At 46.8% G+C, this 20135-nt stretch overlaps 1 protein-coding gene across 2 annotated transcripts in view; it reads right to left on the bottom strand.

Annotated features, from left to right (window-relative positions):
- The window catches only part of PLEKHO1 (pleckstrin homology domain containing O1), a 66953-nt gene that overhangs the window by 23821 nt on the left and 22997 nt on the right, over positions 1-20135 (bottom strand). Inside the window, exons 5-6 of one of the 2 annotated variants that reach the window (XR_012636244.1) lie at positions 19525-19626; positions 17577-19053 (exon numbers count right to left, since the gene is read on the bottom strand). Coding sequence is in view for 1 of the 2 variants with exons in the window: in XM_074939138.1 (XP_074795239.1) it covers positions 18301-19053; positions 19525-19626 (855 nt within the window). In the remaining variant the exon portion in view is untranslated. Of the gene's footprint in view, positions 1-8330; positions 19054-19524; positions 19627-20135 lie in introns of those variants that run through there. The other variant, XM_074939138.1, reaches the window with a different exon arrangement.

Below are 20135 nucleotides of genomic sequence, written 5' to 3'. Positions count from 1 at the left end.
GGAGCAAAGAATGCAGGCTGGACTTACAAGATGGGGGACCCTGTCTGTCGTGGGAAGCAGTGACTTTGAAAAAGATTTGGGGTCGTGGTGGATGATCAGCTGACGTGAGCTCGCAGGATTAATGCAATCTTTGGATGCCTAAATAGGGGAATCTCGAGTAGGAGTAGAGAGATTATTTTACTCTGTATTTGGTCTGTCACAGGGAGCCTGGATGCATGATCTCTCAAGGGTCAGTTCCCATGACAGTCCTGTGAAGTGCAACAGACTATTATGTGAGTGATTCAGAAATATTCTGCATACTTTAGGTTATCAGGAACACCGAGATCTATGGTATTGTTATTATGGAGTAGTCTTCCAAAAGAAGAGGTGGAAACGCTGTGCCTTGAGTCATCTAACAGGAGTGGACAAAGCACTGGAGAATAGACTGTCAGGATTAATTACCCCTGGAGGATGGAAAAGATGAGCTAATACTGGTATCTGTTCTGTTCAGGTTCTTATACTGTGGCCTTCATCATCATGGTATCTGAGTGCCTCTCGGGTGCGTCTTTTCCAGCTTTAATGTCTGTGATAGTTGTATGGCATATTGCCAACATTACAATTTAACTATGACGACATGTATTTTGGCAGTGCTTTGAGGCCCCAACTGCGATCAAGACCCCATTGTGTTAGGCGTTGCACAGACACGGAGTGAGAGACAGGCCTGTCCTTGAACTTGCCATTTAAAAGGTAAAAGCCAGTAGGTAATGCAAAAGGCTGCCATCTGATGGCTGCTTGGTGGCTTATGTGAAATAAATTGTTGGGTGCCAGGCAGGTTTCTATCACTAAATCACAATTGATATTAACTTGTCTCCTGGCTGGCAGCATTAGCAAAGAGGCCAAGGACTGGAGAGAGACTGGGCTGGATAGAGATGGAGCCTTCTTAACAGCAGAGGTGGTTAGTGGGAGCCAGGCCCATGGCCCATCAGTAAGGGGCAGCAAATGAGTTTGTGCTGCGGCCTGAAGGCTACTTATTGCACGGATATGCGGAGAAGGTCTGTCCCCAGAGCTGTCAATCCAGTGCTTTTGACAAGTACTTAACCCACCCAAAGCAAAGAAATCCTGGCTTCCTTGCTGGTGGTTCCAGCAGGACTAGTCAAAGGGGGCTTTGTTCGTAAAACAGAAGAAAACAGGGTATCGCTCCCTGCAACGGTTCTGTGCTTCCAATAGAAACCCAGAGCGAGATTAGCTGCAAAGGATGGAAATAGACACTATAAGTCCTAACTGAACTCCCAGCTACTGTCTGCCCTCTAGTAACCTCCCACTTTTTAACCCCCCCCTCCTCACGCCCTACACACAATCCCTTCTTCTGTGGAGTTAATGAATCCTGCCTGAAAGGCTGGTCAATGGTGCTGTCAGGCTCAGCAGGTATAGAGGCATTACCAGACGCCGATGACCTTCCATGCAGCAATGAGCGAGGAACTGGCCTACCAACCTGCTGCTTTGCAAATCTCCAGCGGGAAACTGAGCTGGTTTTTAAAAGCTTCCAGTCATAGCAACACAGTAACAGGCTTTTATTTTTTATTGATTGATTTTTTTTGCTGCTCTCATAGCTGAAAGCTGCTGCTGTGCTGGATTCTCCCCGATACACATAAACACACGAAGAGCTTGGACAGCACGGCCGAGTGGAGGGAAATGATTGCTGTGTCTCTGAATAGTGACGGAATGTATTTTGAGGGTTTCCATGCATCAAAGGGGCCTACTCCATTCAAATGCTGTGTTCCCTTCTGTACCTCTCCCAGGCCCCCGGCCGAAAACCCAACGGACTTCCCAATGGAGAAGCCATTAGTGAATAAACTCTGGCTTTGAAATACTAACACTCCCTGAACCCATGAATTTGATGCCAGTAGTCGACCCAGCATTTGGATACTGTGCACTTTGTTGTGTAGGTATATCCCCAAACCCAGCATCTTATAGGTACTCTCTGTGGCTGTTAAAGATCCCAAATTCTTTTTCTTAATTGTGTTCATGCCTTCTTTGAAAGCAGCAGCGGCGGTGGTGGTGGGTGAGATGTAGTGAAAGCTACGAGATGGAAACAACCACGCCATCCAGCAAAGGCTCTGCCACCTATTGAGCAGAGATGGGCTCAAGCCACCAGAGTTGGATCCAGATTTCAAGCAGCCCAATGTTGCAAGGTTTGGGTGAAGCCCATTGCAAAGAGAGGACCATTTTGCACAATTCCAATCAGGGCTCAGGTTTCCCAGAGGCAGGAAGTGTTCAGATCTTGGATTTTGATCCATGGGATGTGGTGTATAAACCCCACACTGGCTAAACATGGGTTAACAGGAGCCTGAGCCCAGTTAGCACCTGTGGAGGGGTGTGAGGCATAATTGGCATTTGGCAATCAAACCCAGCTCAGGAGGAGTTGGGGCTTCAAAAAGGAAGGAGCGCAGGGAAGTCGGGGAGGTCTAGGTGGGATATTAGGAAACACTATTTCACTAGGAGGGTGGTGAAGCACTGGAATGGGTTACCTAGAGTGTTGGTGGAATCTCAATACTTAGAGGTTTTTAAGGCCCAGCTTGACAAAGCCCTGGCTGGGATGATTTAGTTGGTGTTGGTGCAGGGGATTGGACTCGTTGACCTCCTGACGTCTCTTCCAACCCAAATATTTTATGATTCTGTGAAAGGCCAAGTGAGAATTAGCTGGGAGTTTCCTCTCTTGGTCTAAAGGCTGAAAGAGGCCTGAAGCTGGGAGTCACAGCTAGCGGGGCCTGAGCCAGGAGGAACCCTTTGCTCTGAAATAAGAACAAGACCGAACTTGGCAGGCATTAGGCTGAGCTCCAACATGAAGGCCTGAGGAAGGAGTGGGGCATGGGGAGGGGAAGACCTGGAAAAGAAGCCTGGGAAGGCCACTGGAGGGAGGGAAAACCCTGGGCAGTTAAAAGGCAATGGCTGCAGAAAACGGTGATGGCTGCGGCCCCAAACTGTGACCTGCTGAGTCACAAGAAGAGGAGGACCACCACAGGACCGTCATGACCATCACCAGGAGCGCTAGAGGAGTCTGCTCTGCCACACCCAGCCACAAGGTCATGCGCCAGTGCTGAGTCAACCCCTCTACAGTCCATTATTATGTATTTGTCCTGCAGTGGCACCCAGCAGCCTTAGCCCTGGCCCAAGACTCCCCACGGTACAAGGTGTTGTACAAACAGCGAAAATCTAAGTGTTTGGTCCAAGCCCAAATCTGTGGCTGCCATACAATGCAATGCTGGAACCTCTAAAAGGCAAATGATATCAAAGCAGATTCACAGCAAGCTTAAGAAGGAGGCTCACATATAGCCAGCTCCCTCTCTTTTAAGGGTATTGCTTAAAATCAGTCTGCCCCCCTGCCAGTGAAAAGAACTCTCTTCTGGTCTCTCTCAGAGGTCTTTTGGGAATCGGTAAGTTATGGGTTCACAGACAATGGACCTGGAGCCCTTTAAGAGCACAGGGCATGTTGCAGTGCTCAGCAAAAAGCTTGTTAGATGAGAACCAGTCTCCATGTTTATTATTACCAACTGATCAGCAGGGGCTGGGGAACGTACCATGTGCGCTTCTGAATAAAGCCGTATTGCCATGCCGTTCTTCTCCTCGCTGTGCTCAGTAATTGGATGTCTTTCCATTTGCAGCGTACAACTACAAGGATAGTTAAGCACTGGACTACATTACCGAGGGAGGTTGTGGAATCCCCATCATTGGAGGTTTTTAAGAATGGGGGACAAACACCTGCCAGGGATGGTCTAGGTTTACTTGGTCCTCCCTCAGCGCGAGGTGGTGAAGGGGGTGAACTAGAGGATTTCTCGAGGTCCCTTCCAGCCCGGCATTTCTATGATTCTATGACTGCAGAAATCAAGTTTGTTTCACATGCTCTATGTTATTGGCTTGCAAACATGCCTCAAAAGGAGCTGCTGGAGGGGCACCCAAACACCAACGTCTCGTTGCAGACGTTCTGGGTTGCAAAGGGCTGCACCTGATATTTTTGGTCTGACACCACAAATAAGCACCCACCGCCTCATTACTTGCATCGGCACAGACTAGAAATGGCTTATTGCTTGCGTTCACCATCCGTAGAGATCTGCAGCGAGTCACAGCTTCTGACTTTAGGCTGAGAAGAGGGATACTCCAGGGCTCCATTTGGCCTGATTTTTTGGAAAGCTGGGTTCCGAAGGGTTAACCTCCATGATAGGGGGTGTGTGGCTGCTCAGAGGTAGATTCCAGATTATTGCCCATGTCTCCCTTTGTAAGCAATACTGTGCATTCCGCTTTGTTATAATGCCCTCTGTCTAATTACCTGTTCCCAAACACAGTGCTATAACTGAGAAATGCTCCTGGGAAAGAATTCGATCCATCCATATGGAAAGATGCTCCAGGTGCTCAAAGTATTATACCTGGAAAGAAGTATCTGTACTAGTGAAGCAAAGCCCATAAAAAACCACACTTTCTTCTCGGTTTTTATTGTTTTTAAATTCTCATTTTAATTTTATTTTTTTTTTGTCACAGTCTTAAAATCAATCAAAGTAAACAGAGCTGCAACAGACTGGAGCAATGTCCCAGAGTCTGTACACATGGGAGGTTTATTTTACATAAAAATCAGTGCAGATTGTTTTCTGAAAGGAACACAAAAAAAGCGGAGAGGAAGAGGGAGAACTTTAAACACAAAATACAGATGGGGGGGGGGAGAGAAAAGAATAGAATTGACCAATCAAGCAACAATATAATCCTGTTAGAGAGACACAACTTGGGTGAGGTACTATCGGTTATCAAACCTACTTCTGTTGGTGAAAGAGACAAACTTTTGAGCTTCAGACCTGAAGAAGAGCTGTGTGTAAGCTCAAAAGCTTGTCTCTCTCACCAAAAGAAGTTGGTCCGATAACAGAGAGCACCTTGCCCAACTTGTCTCTCTCATACCCTGGGACCAACACAGCTACAGCAACTCTGAAAATGGAATCATATCACATTTGTAAATAGTTCATTGAGTGGCTGTAGCAAAAGGTTGTAGCATCTTCAAAGCCCCTGGATACAATGCACTCTTAAGATGGGACTTTCCAAGACAATTAAGGGAGTAAGTGGTGGAATTTTCCTCAGTGCCTAAGGCCCAGACCCTTTATGGTATTTAGGTGCCTAACTTCCATTGAAATCAATGAGAGTTAGGTACCTTTTGAGGATCTGGGCCTCAATGACTTGACTTTCAATAGGATTTGTGCTCCTGAATCTCTTAGAGAGTTTGAAAAATCCCTCCTTCATTTCCCATTAGCCTCCTTAGAAAATCCCACCCTTCTCTCTGAGCCAGGACTTGCTATTTGAGTTGGGGGCAGAACCACGAGGTTCTTTAGGCACAAGGTATCGTAATCATGAGGGACTGATTTTCATTCACCGTCTCAGTTCTCACGCATATGAGTTTAGGGCAGCAGATGAGCACGGAGGGAGATGGGAAATACATCGGGGAAGGAAGTCAGCAGAATTTTAATTATAATAGTAGGAATAAAGATGAGATGGGGAAAGTGGTATCTGATTCCTTCAAGTATTGGATATACAAAAATACACTTGTCTGTTAACAGTCGAGCGAAAAAGGGAAAAAGCTTCTTTATAATACAGAACACTCTAAAAATGGAAGTTATTCCCAGGAAAGGGAGATTGGGTGGTACTTTTATTAGAGATGGATCTGAACAAAATCCCAATATCCAAGTTTTCGTACACTGTGAAGAAGTTCCAATGGGATCTAAGATTTGTAGCTGGTTTCTGCTTCTATAATGTGCTGAGCCTAAGTCCTGGAACCGAAACCCAGTTATATCCTCCCCAAACTTAGTTCAGATCAGAATTTTCTCCATGTGGCGTATGATGAGTGGGACTGCAGATAGAGGGTCCAATTCCAGGAAGGATGCTATTTGGTGGTTCAAACAGGTGGCCAGACTACGACTGGACAAACACTGGCCTTTGTGCATGTAACATTGACCTTGTGGTATGCTCAGTAAAGATCTTACCTACAATTCTGCCTGCCTAATGCATCCCTCACAGCTAATGAAACACTATGTGCCTCGGGTCCATCTCTAACCTCAGTTTAGGTGGCAGTACTAGGGGAATGTTTGCAGGCAGGGGTCTGTGTCCATTCACACCGGTTCCCCTCCTCCCCACCCACACACACTCAGAATGCTAATAGTTTTCTATTTCTGGATGCACCACTCTTAAAACAATCTGGTGCCAGATTCCACAGCTGATATAAAGTGGCATGGCTGCATGGAAGTCAGCAGGTCACCAGATGAGAATCCAGCCCATTGCTTTTAGAGCAGCTGCTACATCGTAACTAAAAGAATCGGTCTCTTTATTTACCAGGTGGAACCAGATCATGAGTTTGCAACCCATAAGAGGGGCTGCCCAAAATTTGCAGTGCCCAGGGCTGTGATGGCAATTCGTCATGATCACAATCTGCCTCTGCTTTTGTAACAAATAAATAAAACTCACATGGCCCTGAGCACCATCCGCATGTGACGGATGAACAGAAATGGCTCATTGGAGGAGTTCAGCAGCAGTAAGAACCACTGGCCAGTCAGCATTTGTACTGGCTTTCCTGTGATACGGCGGAAGCAGCTGCAGGTTCCATTTGAGGATCCTGGTTGAGTAAAATACTTAAGCAGGTGCTTAAGCACATCCCTGTCCAGCAAAGCACCTGAGAGCGAATTGCTGAATGGGGTGGACTGCTGAAATGGGACCAAACTTAGCCCTTGGGCCATGCCCAAATAGATCTGCATGCGGGTGTCTCGACTGCTTGGAATATACTCTTAGCCCAGCCCTGGCTTTGCCCACTGCACTCATTCTCCCTCCGCTTCTCTAACCATGACAGTGATGACAGAAATGGTCTATGACACCTTCGCTCTCTCTTCCCTTCTCCAACCAGCTTGGGAGAGATCCATGTGCCTCCTGCCCAGAAATTATCCCACTTCTCCTCTGTCTGGCGCTTATTTATAGTCTCGTTTCATTGCTTTTAAAGAGTCCTGTTGCCGTCTCCAACAGCTCTTCTCTCTTCACGCCCCTGAAGTTCCCCCACCCCATTTGTGTCATAATCATCCTCGTCCCTGTGTTCTGTTCCTCCAGCAGCCTTTTGTTTCACTGCGGTTTCCTGTGGTTCAGCTACAACCATCTCCCAGTCCTCTGGAGAGCCCGTCAGTGTTTATTGGGAGGGGGAATGGGACCATCACTTATTTCCCAGCTTGCAAATTGAAATTCAGTGTCAGTTTAGCAGGGGAGGAGGGGCATGTGGGCGGAAAGCTAAACTAATCACTTAGGGGTTTAGCGCCTGCCTGGACCGGCAGTGTCCAACTTACTATTGAGAGAGTTAAAAAAAAATAAATAGATAATCCTCCACCAATGTTGCTAGGAATAGGAGCCTGCAAGAATCAGGGGGGCCCAGTCTGCTGGCAGAGGAAGGAGAAAAGTTGGCATCTTGTTTACTGCCTGTGTGGTATTTGTGTTTGTTCATTCCCACTAGACAGAGACATTTGGAGAGGCCAAAATAGGGATGTATCCGTACTCCACTGGGTTTAAGAGGGATTTTTTTGGAGGGACGTGAGTGTTTAGGAGTGTGTATATGGGGGGAGGAGGGGTGAGAAATATTTCCCTGAAACAAGAATACAGGGAGCGATTCTCTGAAATGAAAGGATAGACAGCACAGAGTAGGAGATTCAGGAAAACTGTTTGGAACCATTCCTAGAGAACTGGTTTAAGGACAGGCAGTTTTCTAAGGGCTCACAAGCACGGCTGTGTGAGGACATCCCAGATTCTGGGTTTTGTTATGAGCCCTGAACTTGAGTCAGGTTTGTTGAAGTTAAGACATTCTGAGCAAGCCCAGGGCTGGGTTTCAGACGAGATGGGGGCAGAGTATCAAGCCAGCCTGGGGGACAAGTTTCAGACAAGCCCAGGTCTGACTTATTGCTAAACTCAGTAAAAACCCACTAGATACAAAACCACAATAGAGCCTCGTCTACACTAGTCTTTTAAAAATCTCCCATTGTTGCTCTTGCATTGGTGGTGCCAGCACTAGCGTACACATGGCTCATATGGCCCCTGGTGTTTTCACTTCCATGCCAGCTACACTTCTACTGAACAGGGGTGGTATAAACCCCGCGGTGCCTCAGTTTCCCCTCTCACCCCTTGTCTGTTCACACCATGGATTCTTTGGAGCAGGAACTATCTCTGTCTGAGAAGCACCAGGCACAATCTGGGTTGGGGCCTCTAGGCCCTCCCGTCCTATACATCAGTAATCCCTAGATCTGCACAGCAGTTCTCAACACTCTTTATCAAAGAAAGTCAGGTTTACAGTGATCTTTTTGCACAGGGTGGGGGAGGGGAATGGCGGCGCAGCAATGACATGACTAGCCCAAGGTCACGCAGCACCAGAGCCAGGAATAGAACTAAGGTTGCAGACTCCTAGTCCAGCCCGCTAGCTACTAAACCAATTCCCTTAGACAGTAGCAACAAGATGCATGCAACAGTCCCAGCTTTTAAGTCCGCCTTGCCCACTTAATGCCTTTCCCCGTGACCCAACAAACTCGCTGGTGGAATGGAGGCTAGGAAATAAGATTTCGAAGTGAGCTGCAACAGACCAGAGCTTGAGAGTCACTGCTGTGCCATAACACTCTTCCCAGCAGTGCTGCACAGGAAAGCACCGTGGTCTGGTGATTTTCATTGCTGAGGAGCACCGTGGTGTCTGGTGGTTTGTTTTTTTAACCTTTGAGCAGAGAATGAGACTAACTGGGGAACGGGTGGTTTGATGACCAATAGCTGCCGCACTGCAAAGGGGAACTGTGAGATAGAGTAGCTCTGCAGAGAGCGAGGGGAGATGTAGACAGATGAACAGCCAGACGGCCTATTCCTTCTCATGACAAATTTGGATAGAACCCTATTCCATTGGAATAGGAGGTTCCTGCAAAATTAGATCGATTTTGCTGGAATTTTGTTTTGGGGGCAAAAAAACAGGGTGGGAAAAAGTTCTGACAATATCAAAACATCCTGATTTGACATGTTCGGAATGAAAAATTTCAATATTTCAGTCTGAAACAACTTTTTCTTTATATATAATATAATGCAACTCCGCCAGTGCCGGACCCAAGCCAGGATCGAAGAGGAGGAGGGTCCCAAACCGAGATCAAAAAGGAGGAGGGTTGGTCGATGGGGCGGCTTCCCATCACCGTAAAAAAAACCCAAGTTCTAGCTACAGAAACTACTCACACAAACCACATAAACCAAAAATCACAGCCTGAGGAGGATGGAAAGTGATGAGAGGAAAGTGATCAGGAACAGTCAGCATGGATTCACCAAGGGAAAGTCATGCCTGACTAATCTAATTGCCTTCTATGATGAGATAACTGGTTCTGTGGATGAAGGGAAAGCAGTGGACATGTTATTCCTTGACTTTAGCAAAGCTTTTGACACGGTCTCCCACAGTATTCTTGTCAGCAAGTTAAAGAAGTATGGGCTGGATGGATGCCCTACAAGATGGGTAGAAAGTTGGCTAGATTGTCGGGCTCAACGGGTAGTGATCAATGGCTCCATGTCTAGTTGGCAGCCGGTATCTAGCGGAGTTCCCCAAGGGTCGGTCCTGGGGCCGGTTTTGTTCAATATCTTCATTAATGATCTGGAGGATGGTGTGGATTGCACCCTCAGCAAGTTTGCAGATGACACTAAACAGGGAGGAGTGGTAGATATGCTGGAGGGTAGGGATAGGATACAGAGGGACCTAGACAAATTGGAGGATTGGGCCAAAAGAAATCTGATGAAGTTCAACAAGGACAAGTGCAGAGTCCTGCACTTAGGACGGAAGAATCCAATGCACTGCTACAGACTAGGGACCGAATGGCTAGGCAGCAGTTCCGCAGAGAAGGACCTAGGGGTGACAGTAGACGAGAAGCTGGATATGAGTCAACAGTGTGCCCTTGTTGCCAAGAAGGCCAATGGCATTTTGGGGTGTATAAGTAGGGGCATTGCCAGCAGATCGAGGGACCTGATCATTCCCCTCTATTCGACATTGGTGAGGCCTCATCTGGAGTACTGTGTCCAGTTTTGGACCCCACACTACAAGAAGGATGTGGAAAAATTGGAGAGAGTCCAGCGAAGGGTAACAAAAATGATTAGGGGTCTGGAACACATGACTTATGAGGGGAGGCTGAGGGAACTGGGATTGTTTAGTCTACGGAAGAGAAGAATGAGCGGGGATTTGATAGCTGCTTTTAACTACCTGAAAGGTGGATCCAAAGAGGATGGATCTAGACTATTCTCAGTGATAGTAGATGACTGGAGTAATGGTCTCAAGTTGCAGTGGGGGAGATTTAGGTTGGATATTAGGAAAAACTTTTTCACTAGGAGGGTGGTGAAACACTGGAATGCGTTACCTAGGGAGGTGGTGGAATCCCTTTCCTTAGAAGTTTTTAAGGTCAGGCTTGACAAAGCCCTGGCTGGGATGATTTAGTTGGATATTGGTCCTGCTCTGGGCAGGGGGTTGGACTAGATGACCTCCAGAGGTCCCATCCAACTCTGATATTCTATGATTCTATGAAAGCATTATGACAGTGGATGATCAAATCCATCGGGAAGTCACCCACTCGATGGTCCAAATTCTGACGGCCAAAAAGAATACATCCATAGCTACCTGCAATGTACGAACTCTGAATAGTGCAGGAAAAGTAGCACAGGTAATCAAATAAATGGATAGATATAAAATTGACAACCTAGGACTTTGTGAAGTTAGATGGAAAGATGAAGGTATGATAACATCTGGAGAAAAAACAATGTTATATTCAGGTGGAACTGAACATGAGGGAGGTGTAGAAATCATCAGGAATAGCGCTGCAAAGAAATCACATATGAATTGGCAGCCAATATCAGATAAGCTACTGGCAGCTCGATTCCACTCTCGGCACATTAAGTGCACCAGAGTCCAGGCATATGCTCCAACATCCGATGCACATGAAGAAGAGAAAGAGCGATTCTATGCAGAATTGAACAATGTAATGAAAGAAATACCAAACCACGATCTTGTCCTGGTTACGGGAGATTGTAATGCCCAGATTGGAAGTGAAAGAAGAGGTTGGGAAACAGTCATTGGTCCACATACATCTGGAACAAAGACAGACAGTGGCACAAGACTTCTTGAATTTTGTGCCAAAAACAATCTTAGCATCTGCAATTTTTTCTTCCAACATAAAAACATACACAAAAAGACATGGATTTCACCAGATGGCAGAATTCTTCTGTCGACACCGCTGTGTCTACACTGGGGGTGAGGTTGATCTAAGTGCAGTGCTCAGGGCGTGAAATTTTTCAGGGGCTGCATTTACCCAGTTCCAAACCAATCCTCCAGATGCCTTGTCTCCCTGGAGTGTCAACCAAAGGGCCCCTGCTGTCGCTGCACTGCTGTGCTCGTGGGAGCCATAGGCATCTGCTGTGGTTTGGTAGCGCTCCTGTCAAGCGCTCTCCTTCTTGGGCTATGCCATTTCAGCCAGCTCAGGCTTGACACGAAGGGCTCTATGCAAAATGGATCTCGTTTTTTAAATCAAACTTGATGAAAACATTGATTACCCATTTCTTTTTAACCCTTTGACTATACCGATCCATCTTGCTATTTTCAGGGAGAACCCACCCGCAGTGCTGAATGCCCCAGGTACATACAGGTGAACACAACTGCTGAGCTCCTGAATGTGCCATTCGAGGTGTCCTCCACCTGCCACGCCCAGGAGGCGCAGCTGGGGGAACCAGCAATGCCTGCCATATAGAGCGATGATTTCATTACAGTGTGACTGGGTTTTGGCAGGTGCAGTGAGAATCAAGGAGCCAGCAGCAAAAGATTTAAGTAAGAGGCATGCAAAAAAAAAAAAAAAGTTATTGGCTTCTGGGCATATTCTCCCCTTGATTTGGTCTTAGTGGGTGGGGAGCAAGGATATAAAAGACCCCTTCACGTAGCGTTTTCCATGCTGCTTTATTCATGACCCCTTTTTCTCGGTCTAAATGAAAATTTGCTGGCAATTAGAGCCATGAATATGTGGCTGCCTGGTGCCAGGGGCAATTCCGGACCCATTTCTTTAACTAAGTTAATTAATTAAATAAAGCCACCGAGGAATTTTAAAGCTGAGCCTGCTGCTCTGTCTTTTTAGCTCAAGCTAGACACGAGTTCGTCTCAGCTGGCTGAGCGCAGAGCCGACAGATGGGCGGACCGCACTGAGTGAAAAACTAGCTTTGAAGCCCCCAAGCTTGATTTTTTTCCCAATCATCCTGCACCCCATTTAGACCAGTGAAAAGTGGGGGCAAACACTGGTGTTCTGATTCTGTAGCATTATAGCCCACTTGGCACAGGGGTGAATCACACATGGTGCAGGCAATGGAGAATCGGGGAACCACGGCCACCGGGTTATTCACTGTATGTTTTGGGTCATGGGAGTCACAAAACGCCATTTGAGCAGGGGAACTTAAGCCTTATTTCCTCACCCCGCTATTTCATAGGCTCCTTGAGTTGACGGCCAGAAGGGACCATCAGATCGATCATCTAGTTTGACCTCCAGGATATCACATTTCACCCAGTTACCCTTGTGCTGTGCCCAAAGATTTTAGTTAGACCAAAACATTTCAGTCTGCAGGAAGTGAAACTGCACCACAGGCAGAGAACGAGTGGGACCAAGGTGCCCCCAGTATCCCAAGCTCCTGCAATGGGAGGGAATTGATTAGCTGAGATGTCCGGATGATCACCACAGGTGAACCATGCTACAGAGGAAGGTGGGGGGAAAAAAACTCGAAGGTCCCCTATTCTCCCAACATACCCCAACTGATTTCAGTGGCAGGTCAGTGAGAACAGGAGAATGATTCCCTTCCCTGGATGATTGCTGGCTTTGTCTTTCGGGAGTTACAATCCTTCGGTTGCAAACCCATTCACTGCAGCCATGCTCTTTGTAGCCCTTGGTTCCTCAATTTGCCCATGGCATTGATGCGGCCTGAAGGGCAGGACTGGAATTTGACCTCAAGAGCATGGGATACAGTATAACAGAGAAATGAGCATGCAGGCTTGCTCTGAGGGCCATCAGAGCTGCCACTGGCAACCTTGGTCAGACAGTCCCTTAGCTACACAGTGAAAAAAATGGCCTTGCAATTGCTCCAGAACCAGAAAACCTAATACCAATACAAACGTTCCACACTAGTGTGCAGTGCCTTATAAACCAGACAGCAGCTAGTCAGCGCATCATAATATCTAGCTCTTACAGAGCACTTTTCATCCATAGATCTCCAAGTGGTTTACAGAGAAGGTCAGTATCTTTCTCCCCATTTCACAGCTGGGGAAACTGAGGCAGAGAGTGACTTGCCCAAGCTCTCCCAGCAGCAGAGCTGGGAGCAGGATGCCGATCTCCTGAGTCTCAGTGCAATGCTCTATCCACTAGGCCATGCTGCTTCCCAAGATGCGCAGCTGAATTGAAAAGATCCTACTATGGAGCATCAGTGAAACTGACTCGATTTTTTGTTTCTTGATGCACAGAAGGTTTAAAACCAAAAATTGCAACTTGCTGTGAAAGATCAGATGAATCAACGACACACAGGATGTGGGGCCAGGTTCTCTGTTTGCCCTGCCCCTTGTTCAGTCATTTGTATCAGTGCATAATGGCTGTAAAATGCACCCTCTTTGCACTGACGCAAATGACTGCACAAAGTGCAAACGAATGGAGAATCACACCCTTGGTCTCTTTACCCCACCTCCTCCCTACGCAGACCCCGAGTCCTCACGAACATTCCTCCCACACATTATCTCCCTTCCCCACCACAATTCCTCATGCCGTTTTTAACTCAGAAAGATGTGCTCGGGAAGGAAGGTAACAGCAGTACTAAACTGATTGGCATGTTTTCCGCACACATGCCACTCTCTCTTGTATTTGGCTTTTCTCTGTAATCCCACAAAAGGGATTGACAAATGGGGAAAATTTGGTGAAATTTAAAATAAAATAAAAGAGATTACAAGTGAATGGAGGGGGAATTATATCCCATGCTGGGGGCAAGGTCTGTCTCTTTGTTCTGTGTTTGTACAGCACCTAGCGCCATGGGACTTGATCCATGACTGGGACTCTTAGGCGCTACTGTAATAGACCTACCAGCAATAAAAATGTACCACATCTCACACAGTGAGTCCTGATACCTGACTAGAGCTGCGTGGGAATTGGAATTTCTGTTTTGCAGGAAATTCAGTGATCTCTAAATTTGCGTAGTTACAAACTAGAACAAAACCAAAGAATTTCAAAATTTTCCAGAAACTGACATTTCTGAAAAAGTTTTGGTTTGGGGCCAATTGAAATGTTTTAGAGCTCCGTGTAAGCGCAAAAGCTTGTCTCTCTCACTAACAGAAGTTGGTCCAATAAAAGATAGGACCTCACCCGCCTTATCTCTCTTGTTTCAGTGTTGGCGTTTTAAAATGAGTTTACATTTTTGTAATATAAATTTCAAAACTAAATACTGACGTGTTCCATTCTGAAAATGTCATAACAGAATGTTTCGAACTCATCAAAACTCTTGTTTTCCCCCCTCACTTTTTTCCCCCTGAAACAAAATTTTATCAAAACTGACATGTTCTCATGGGAAGTTTTGGTTTCCAAAGGAAAAACACTCCATTGGAAAATTTCCAGCCCGCTCTACAAATAATGAATGACAATGTGAACGTGCAGTCTTACCAAATTCTCTGGCAACGCTGCTGGGTGAGGGAAAGGCCAAAGGAGTGGGACAGGCCTGGCCAGCTTTGGGGCCTCTCTTTGTGCCACAGCGTGGGATTGTAAAAGCCAAGTGCTGTCTACGCTCATCGACCAGGGAGGGAGAAGGAGAGATGGAGGTGGGATATAGAAGGGGAATGAGCACCTCAAAAATAACCCCTTTGTTGGGACCCTTAAAATCTTAAAGTTAGCTCTGCTTCAAATCAGAAGGTGGAATCCTGGCTTCACTGTTGTCAGTGGGGCCAGGATTTCACTCAGAAGCAGCTGCAGTAGGCATTTTGGAGGTGCCCACGGCGCGGAAGGGTCATGAAAACCTTGGTGATGTTCATGACCCAGGCACAGAAACAAGGAGTGGGAGATGGCCCACCGTACCTCTTTCCCTCCCACCCCCAACATCGGCTCTGAGCTCACGGGCAGGGGGGACTTCAGGAATTTGATTGGATGGGGAGGATTCCAATTCCTTTGAGTTGCCGCTCATCCCAGTTTTTGATTGGGTGATTTTTGAATCCCTTCCTCTTGGGATGCTCCAGGGTAAGATCAATGTCACCGTGGCATGATGAGGAGACCGTGATCTCACAGCATCACATCATGACTCTGTTCTGATTAAGAATCATGATGTCCAGACATAAATGCTGTGGCTAGAGCTGTATGAAACTTGTCTGTTTTGGTTTTTAGGGGCACTAGTGTGATGGTTTCTTTTTTGAACTCACTTCACTGGGTTTGTATCAAAGGACTTTTGGGTTGAACCAAACCCACAACTGCCCAATTCAGGCGTCAAAACCATGCAAATCCATCCGGAATGGTTCCCTCCACAAACCATAACTCTTCCCGCCCCCGTTTGCTCAGAAGTCCACCCTAGGTTAGCAGGAAGGTTGGTGAAGCTCAACAAAACCTGGTCCCAAGCTTAGAACCTGTTGCAAAATTTTGCACAGCTCCAACAACTACGTGACCTGTGAGTTTTCGTTGTAGGACAAACCTGCTTCCAAACCAACAGGTGGTCTCCTGCCCAGGTGCTGCAACTCCTTAGCTCCGTAAATACACAGAGTATGTCTACACTGCAGCCACAGGGTGTACCACCATTCTTGTAGATAAACCCAAGCTAGCTTCAAGGTAGCAGAGCTACTGTACAAACCTGCCTGGAACCCTGGGTAATTACTCCCATAGAGTGAAACTTGCACCAAGCCCCACCTCCAATGGACAAATCCACCCCTGTCTTAGGTGACTATTCAAGACACCTGCGAGGTCTCTAGGACTGTTTTGTTTTCCCTATAGTCAGATAACCACCCCTGTTAACCAAACAGTTTTTGTCATTAACTTGGCAGGTTGCACAAGACAGATTTTTAAGGAGCAAGTTTCTACATAACTGTGGGATTCTCGGGTGTGTTCAGTGACCCCCATATGCACCTTAGACTTTGGGCATCTTGCTAGAACTGTATAACCCAATCAGTGTTTTTACATACATACATTTTGATATTATTCAAGTGCCTAGAATCTCAACCCCACTCATGACACATGTCCATGCTAATCCAGTGTAATTAGAACCTCTAGATTTTAAAACAGCTTTTCTATTTTGAGAACTGGGTTTTTTTAATGCTTAACATTATATCTGAAAACTATTTGAAGATTTTTTTTCTTGTTTCCTTCTGGATCAAAGAGAGATGACATAGAAGGGCACTGTCAGAATGGCTTACATGTCAGGGTTTTTTTTAAAATCTCTCCTTTTTTTTTTAAGGGATGAAATTTGATTCCACAGACTGTAAAAATGCACCCACTGAGTGGTCAAAATGTTAAAAAAACAAAGCAAGAAAAGGATACTTCTTGTAAATTCTGTAAAAGCCAAATCTCCCCATTTCTATCATGACAGCATGTCTGTGTGGCTTTGTGATAAGAACTGAAGTGAGCCAGAGATTTTTCTGACGTTTGAAGGATAGGTTTTGAAAAGAGATATGAATATCTTAAAAGGACATTGTGAGGTGAAATTGGGCCCCAAATTTAAGCTTTGCAAACAACCAGCTGTTAAAGAAGCTTAGGCCAATAGAAATATTTCCACCAATATTATTTAATTCCAACTGGTGGGAGCTTTTAAAAAACACAGATCAACATTTCCTTGCAGCGTTTGCAACCCAAACATCACAGCCTTAGCCGGCAATATGAGTGAAACTGACCAGACACAGACGTCAATATAACTAGTCCCATTTCAAATATGTGAGAGGTACAAAATGTAAACAGTGAAAAGGAAATTAGACATTAAAACTCAGTTGTTTTTAATATTCTCAGGGGTTCTTTGCAACATAGGCAAGGAAATTAGATTTCTTTGAAAAAACAACTGATGTTAATTTGCCAGTGTACTTTAAGCCCTGAGAGAAATCTTAGCATATTTCCCTCTTGTCCTGCTGCTTAAGTGCATGAAAGCTGAGCCACCTACTTAGAAAAGTGCTAGACATCAGTGAGGCGAGGATATCTGAGCTCTAATTTGGGATCCGTTTGAGTTTCAGTGGGCCTGATACTGACCTCACGTCAATGTCAGCTAAGAGACAATTGTGTGAGGATCAATCGTGTAAACGGAGAGTGAGCGAGAGCAGCATCAGGCCCATTAAACCAACAGCAATTCTCAGCTTTTCTGTTGCCCTCTGTGCCAAACCCTGACTTTCCATTTCACTCCAGCCTAAATGAAGGAAAGAACAATGAAAAACAAATAATGATGGCCTGTTGGACTCCAGGCCTTGATCATCTGCACAAGAAGGAAGACATTGTGGTTGCTAAATCTGATTGCACCGGGCCAGAGGGTGTCTCCGAAGCATCGGCTGACAGACAGGGTTAGTTTTAACACAGATTGCATACCTGTTGCCTCTGTACAGAGGGCTGTATTTGTACCACATGTATTAACAGCTGCCTGCCACAGGAGTTTGCAAAAGAGGGTTTGGGATCAGTGCAGGAACAATGCCAGGGAAGAGCCCTGTTAACTGCAGTCCAGGAAGGAGCTCCCGATGCCTCTCATGACACGTCAGACTGCATTCCAGGCTGGGAATCGCCTCGTTCTGATAAGGGAATTCCAACCCCGGCTTGGATGTCACTGGCAAGCATCTTCCAGACAGTTTTTGGATAACAGGGACCTCCACGTGCTGATTCTTTTTTAAAGAGGAGGAAAAACATACGCCATGTTGCCAATGCTCTTGGTCAAAGAGCTGTAATGCAGGACACTGGGTTCAGAGCAGCAAACCCAGGGCTTCTATAGAGGGAGAATATCTACCCCTGCTGCTGTGCATATGTCCCCACAAGTATGCCGGGAGCTTTCCAGGTCTTGGTGATCTTCCGTCCTGCAAGCATGACACGAGCAGCCCAAGAACGCAGAGAAAGGATACTTTGAAAAAAAGTAGGAATCCAAACTGATTTATTTGAACACCTTTTGTTTCATCTGGGGATGGGGGGAGAGGGGGAGATCTGGGGAGGGGAAGGGGTCAAGCTTGAGGAGCAAGTTTTGATGAGAACAGGCACCTTGTACTGTTTCGAACACTGTAAATAATAACAAAAAGAAATCACCACCATCCCACCCTGAAGTGTGCCTTCACATCATGCTCTTCCTGTACTGAGACTGTGAGATCTGTTTGGGTTTAGGGTCCGACGGTTGCAGTTCTAACTGTTTGTACAGGTCCCTCAGCTCTTTAATCTCCTGTAACACCTTCTTGGCTTGGCTCCAGGTGGAGGAGGCCTCGCCCAGCAACCTCTCTGTCTCCTGCAAGATGCTCTCAGAGTCCGACTTGGAAGAGGAAGAAGTGGTGGTGGCGGCAGCGGCGAAATCTTTTGTCTTTCGCTTCCCTTCCCCGTAGCCCTTCACCTCCGTCAGCAGTTCCTGAGTTTTTTCCAGTTTCAGTGCAACCAGTTCCTGTATCCGGGCCAGCTGCTCGGGCTCACCCGAGGCAAACTGAGCCTCCAGCCCCTTCCTCAGCACCGCCCGGTGTGCGGAAGAGTCCCGGCGAGACAAAATCTCCTCCATGGAGGCACATTTGTTCTTTTCCGAGTGTGAGAGCTTTTTGGGGACCTGCGGGGTGTACATGGTCCCTTTGTCGAAGGCGTCGTTGCGTTTCCCAGTTTTGTCCCACGAGATCGCCTCCCGTCTCGGCAGGCTCACTGTCCGGCCTTTCTCCGAGGACTTGACGTTCTCCGAATCCGACCGGCGCCGGCCGGCAGCGAGGTGCGCCACAGACTTATCCAGGTCCACCCGAAAGCTCTCTTCACAGGTCCCGTGGTCCTCTGGAGAGGCGTCTTCCTCTTGGATGAGGTCCAGTGTCAGCATGCCATCCGACGTTGAGGTAGATGCCTGCAGAGTGTGGCGAAAAAGGCGGGAGTCGTGAGCGGATGGACGAAGAGGCCGCCCACCCATTACTTTGAGCATCGTAGCAACAATGGCACTAATCAACCTCTCTGTGCATTTCTAATGAGCCCATCAGCAGGGGGAGTCTAGGGGCTGAGGCTCAGGACACCTGGGTCCAGTTCCCAGCTCAGACACAGCCGCCTCCTGTGACCTTGGGCAAGTCTTTTAATCCACTCTGTGCCTCAGTTTCCCACCTGTAAGGCACTTCTGTACTAGGAACTAGAATGAGATATGCCTTTTCATTTCACACAGGCCAGGAGACAGCCATCAGGCCTCACCAACCCGGGTTGCATTTCAACCCAGGGATAAAAGACTCTGTACCTTCTTCCATCCATTTCAAAATAAATAAATGTATAAGGGATTGCTAACATCGGAGGTGACCTATCTGAACTTGTGCCCAGGGTTTAGCTTACGTACCACAGCCATCAAGTGTCCCCGTGTCGGAGGCCGTCTGGAGTGTTGGATTTTCGCTCTGTCGCGGGTCGGATGGGCGAGGTAGCTGTCCTCCTCAACAGTCACCTGCAAGGACACACAAGCATGACAATAAAGGCCGTCAAGCATCCCAGTGACTCAGAAATGCAAACCACAAGCCATCACTCCCTGCCTCTGCAACTGGAGCCGGGTCGATAATTCCTGGTGCATAATTTATTTAACCAGTTTTGTCTTTCTGTCTGTGATCTGTCCATGAGCTGATGGCAACACTTTCCAATGTTGCCCCTGTCCAGAAAAATTTGCTCATTTCTTCAGGGAGGAACTCTCAGCCGGCAGATAGTTTGAATTGCAAACTGCAAATCCGACAGTCAAACATACAATTTGCAGGTCACCCCTGGCAAATATGCCAGCTAATAAAAAACCCAGCTTTGCATTATGAAATGCACCAGCCCCCAAAAGCTCTAACATTTGCCAAACACCATTTGACTCAAAACTTGCTTTGAACTGGAATCAGTTATTTGGGAGGGGCAAAAGAATTCCACTGGCAGTAACTCATCCGAACCTTCCAGACACTGGCAAAGATTCACGTGATGTGC

Source organism: Natator depressus, chromosome 24, assembly GCF_965152275.1.
Source record: "Natator depressus isolate rNatDep1 chromosome 24, rNatDep2.hap1, whole genome shotgun sequence".
Taxonomy (NCBI): Eukaryota; Metazoa; Chordata; order Testudines; family Cheloniidae; genus Natator; species Natator depressus.
This window is presented reverse-complemented; position numbering and strand designations above follow the sequence as displayed.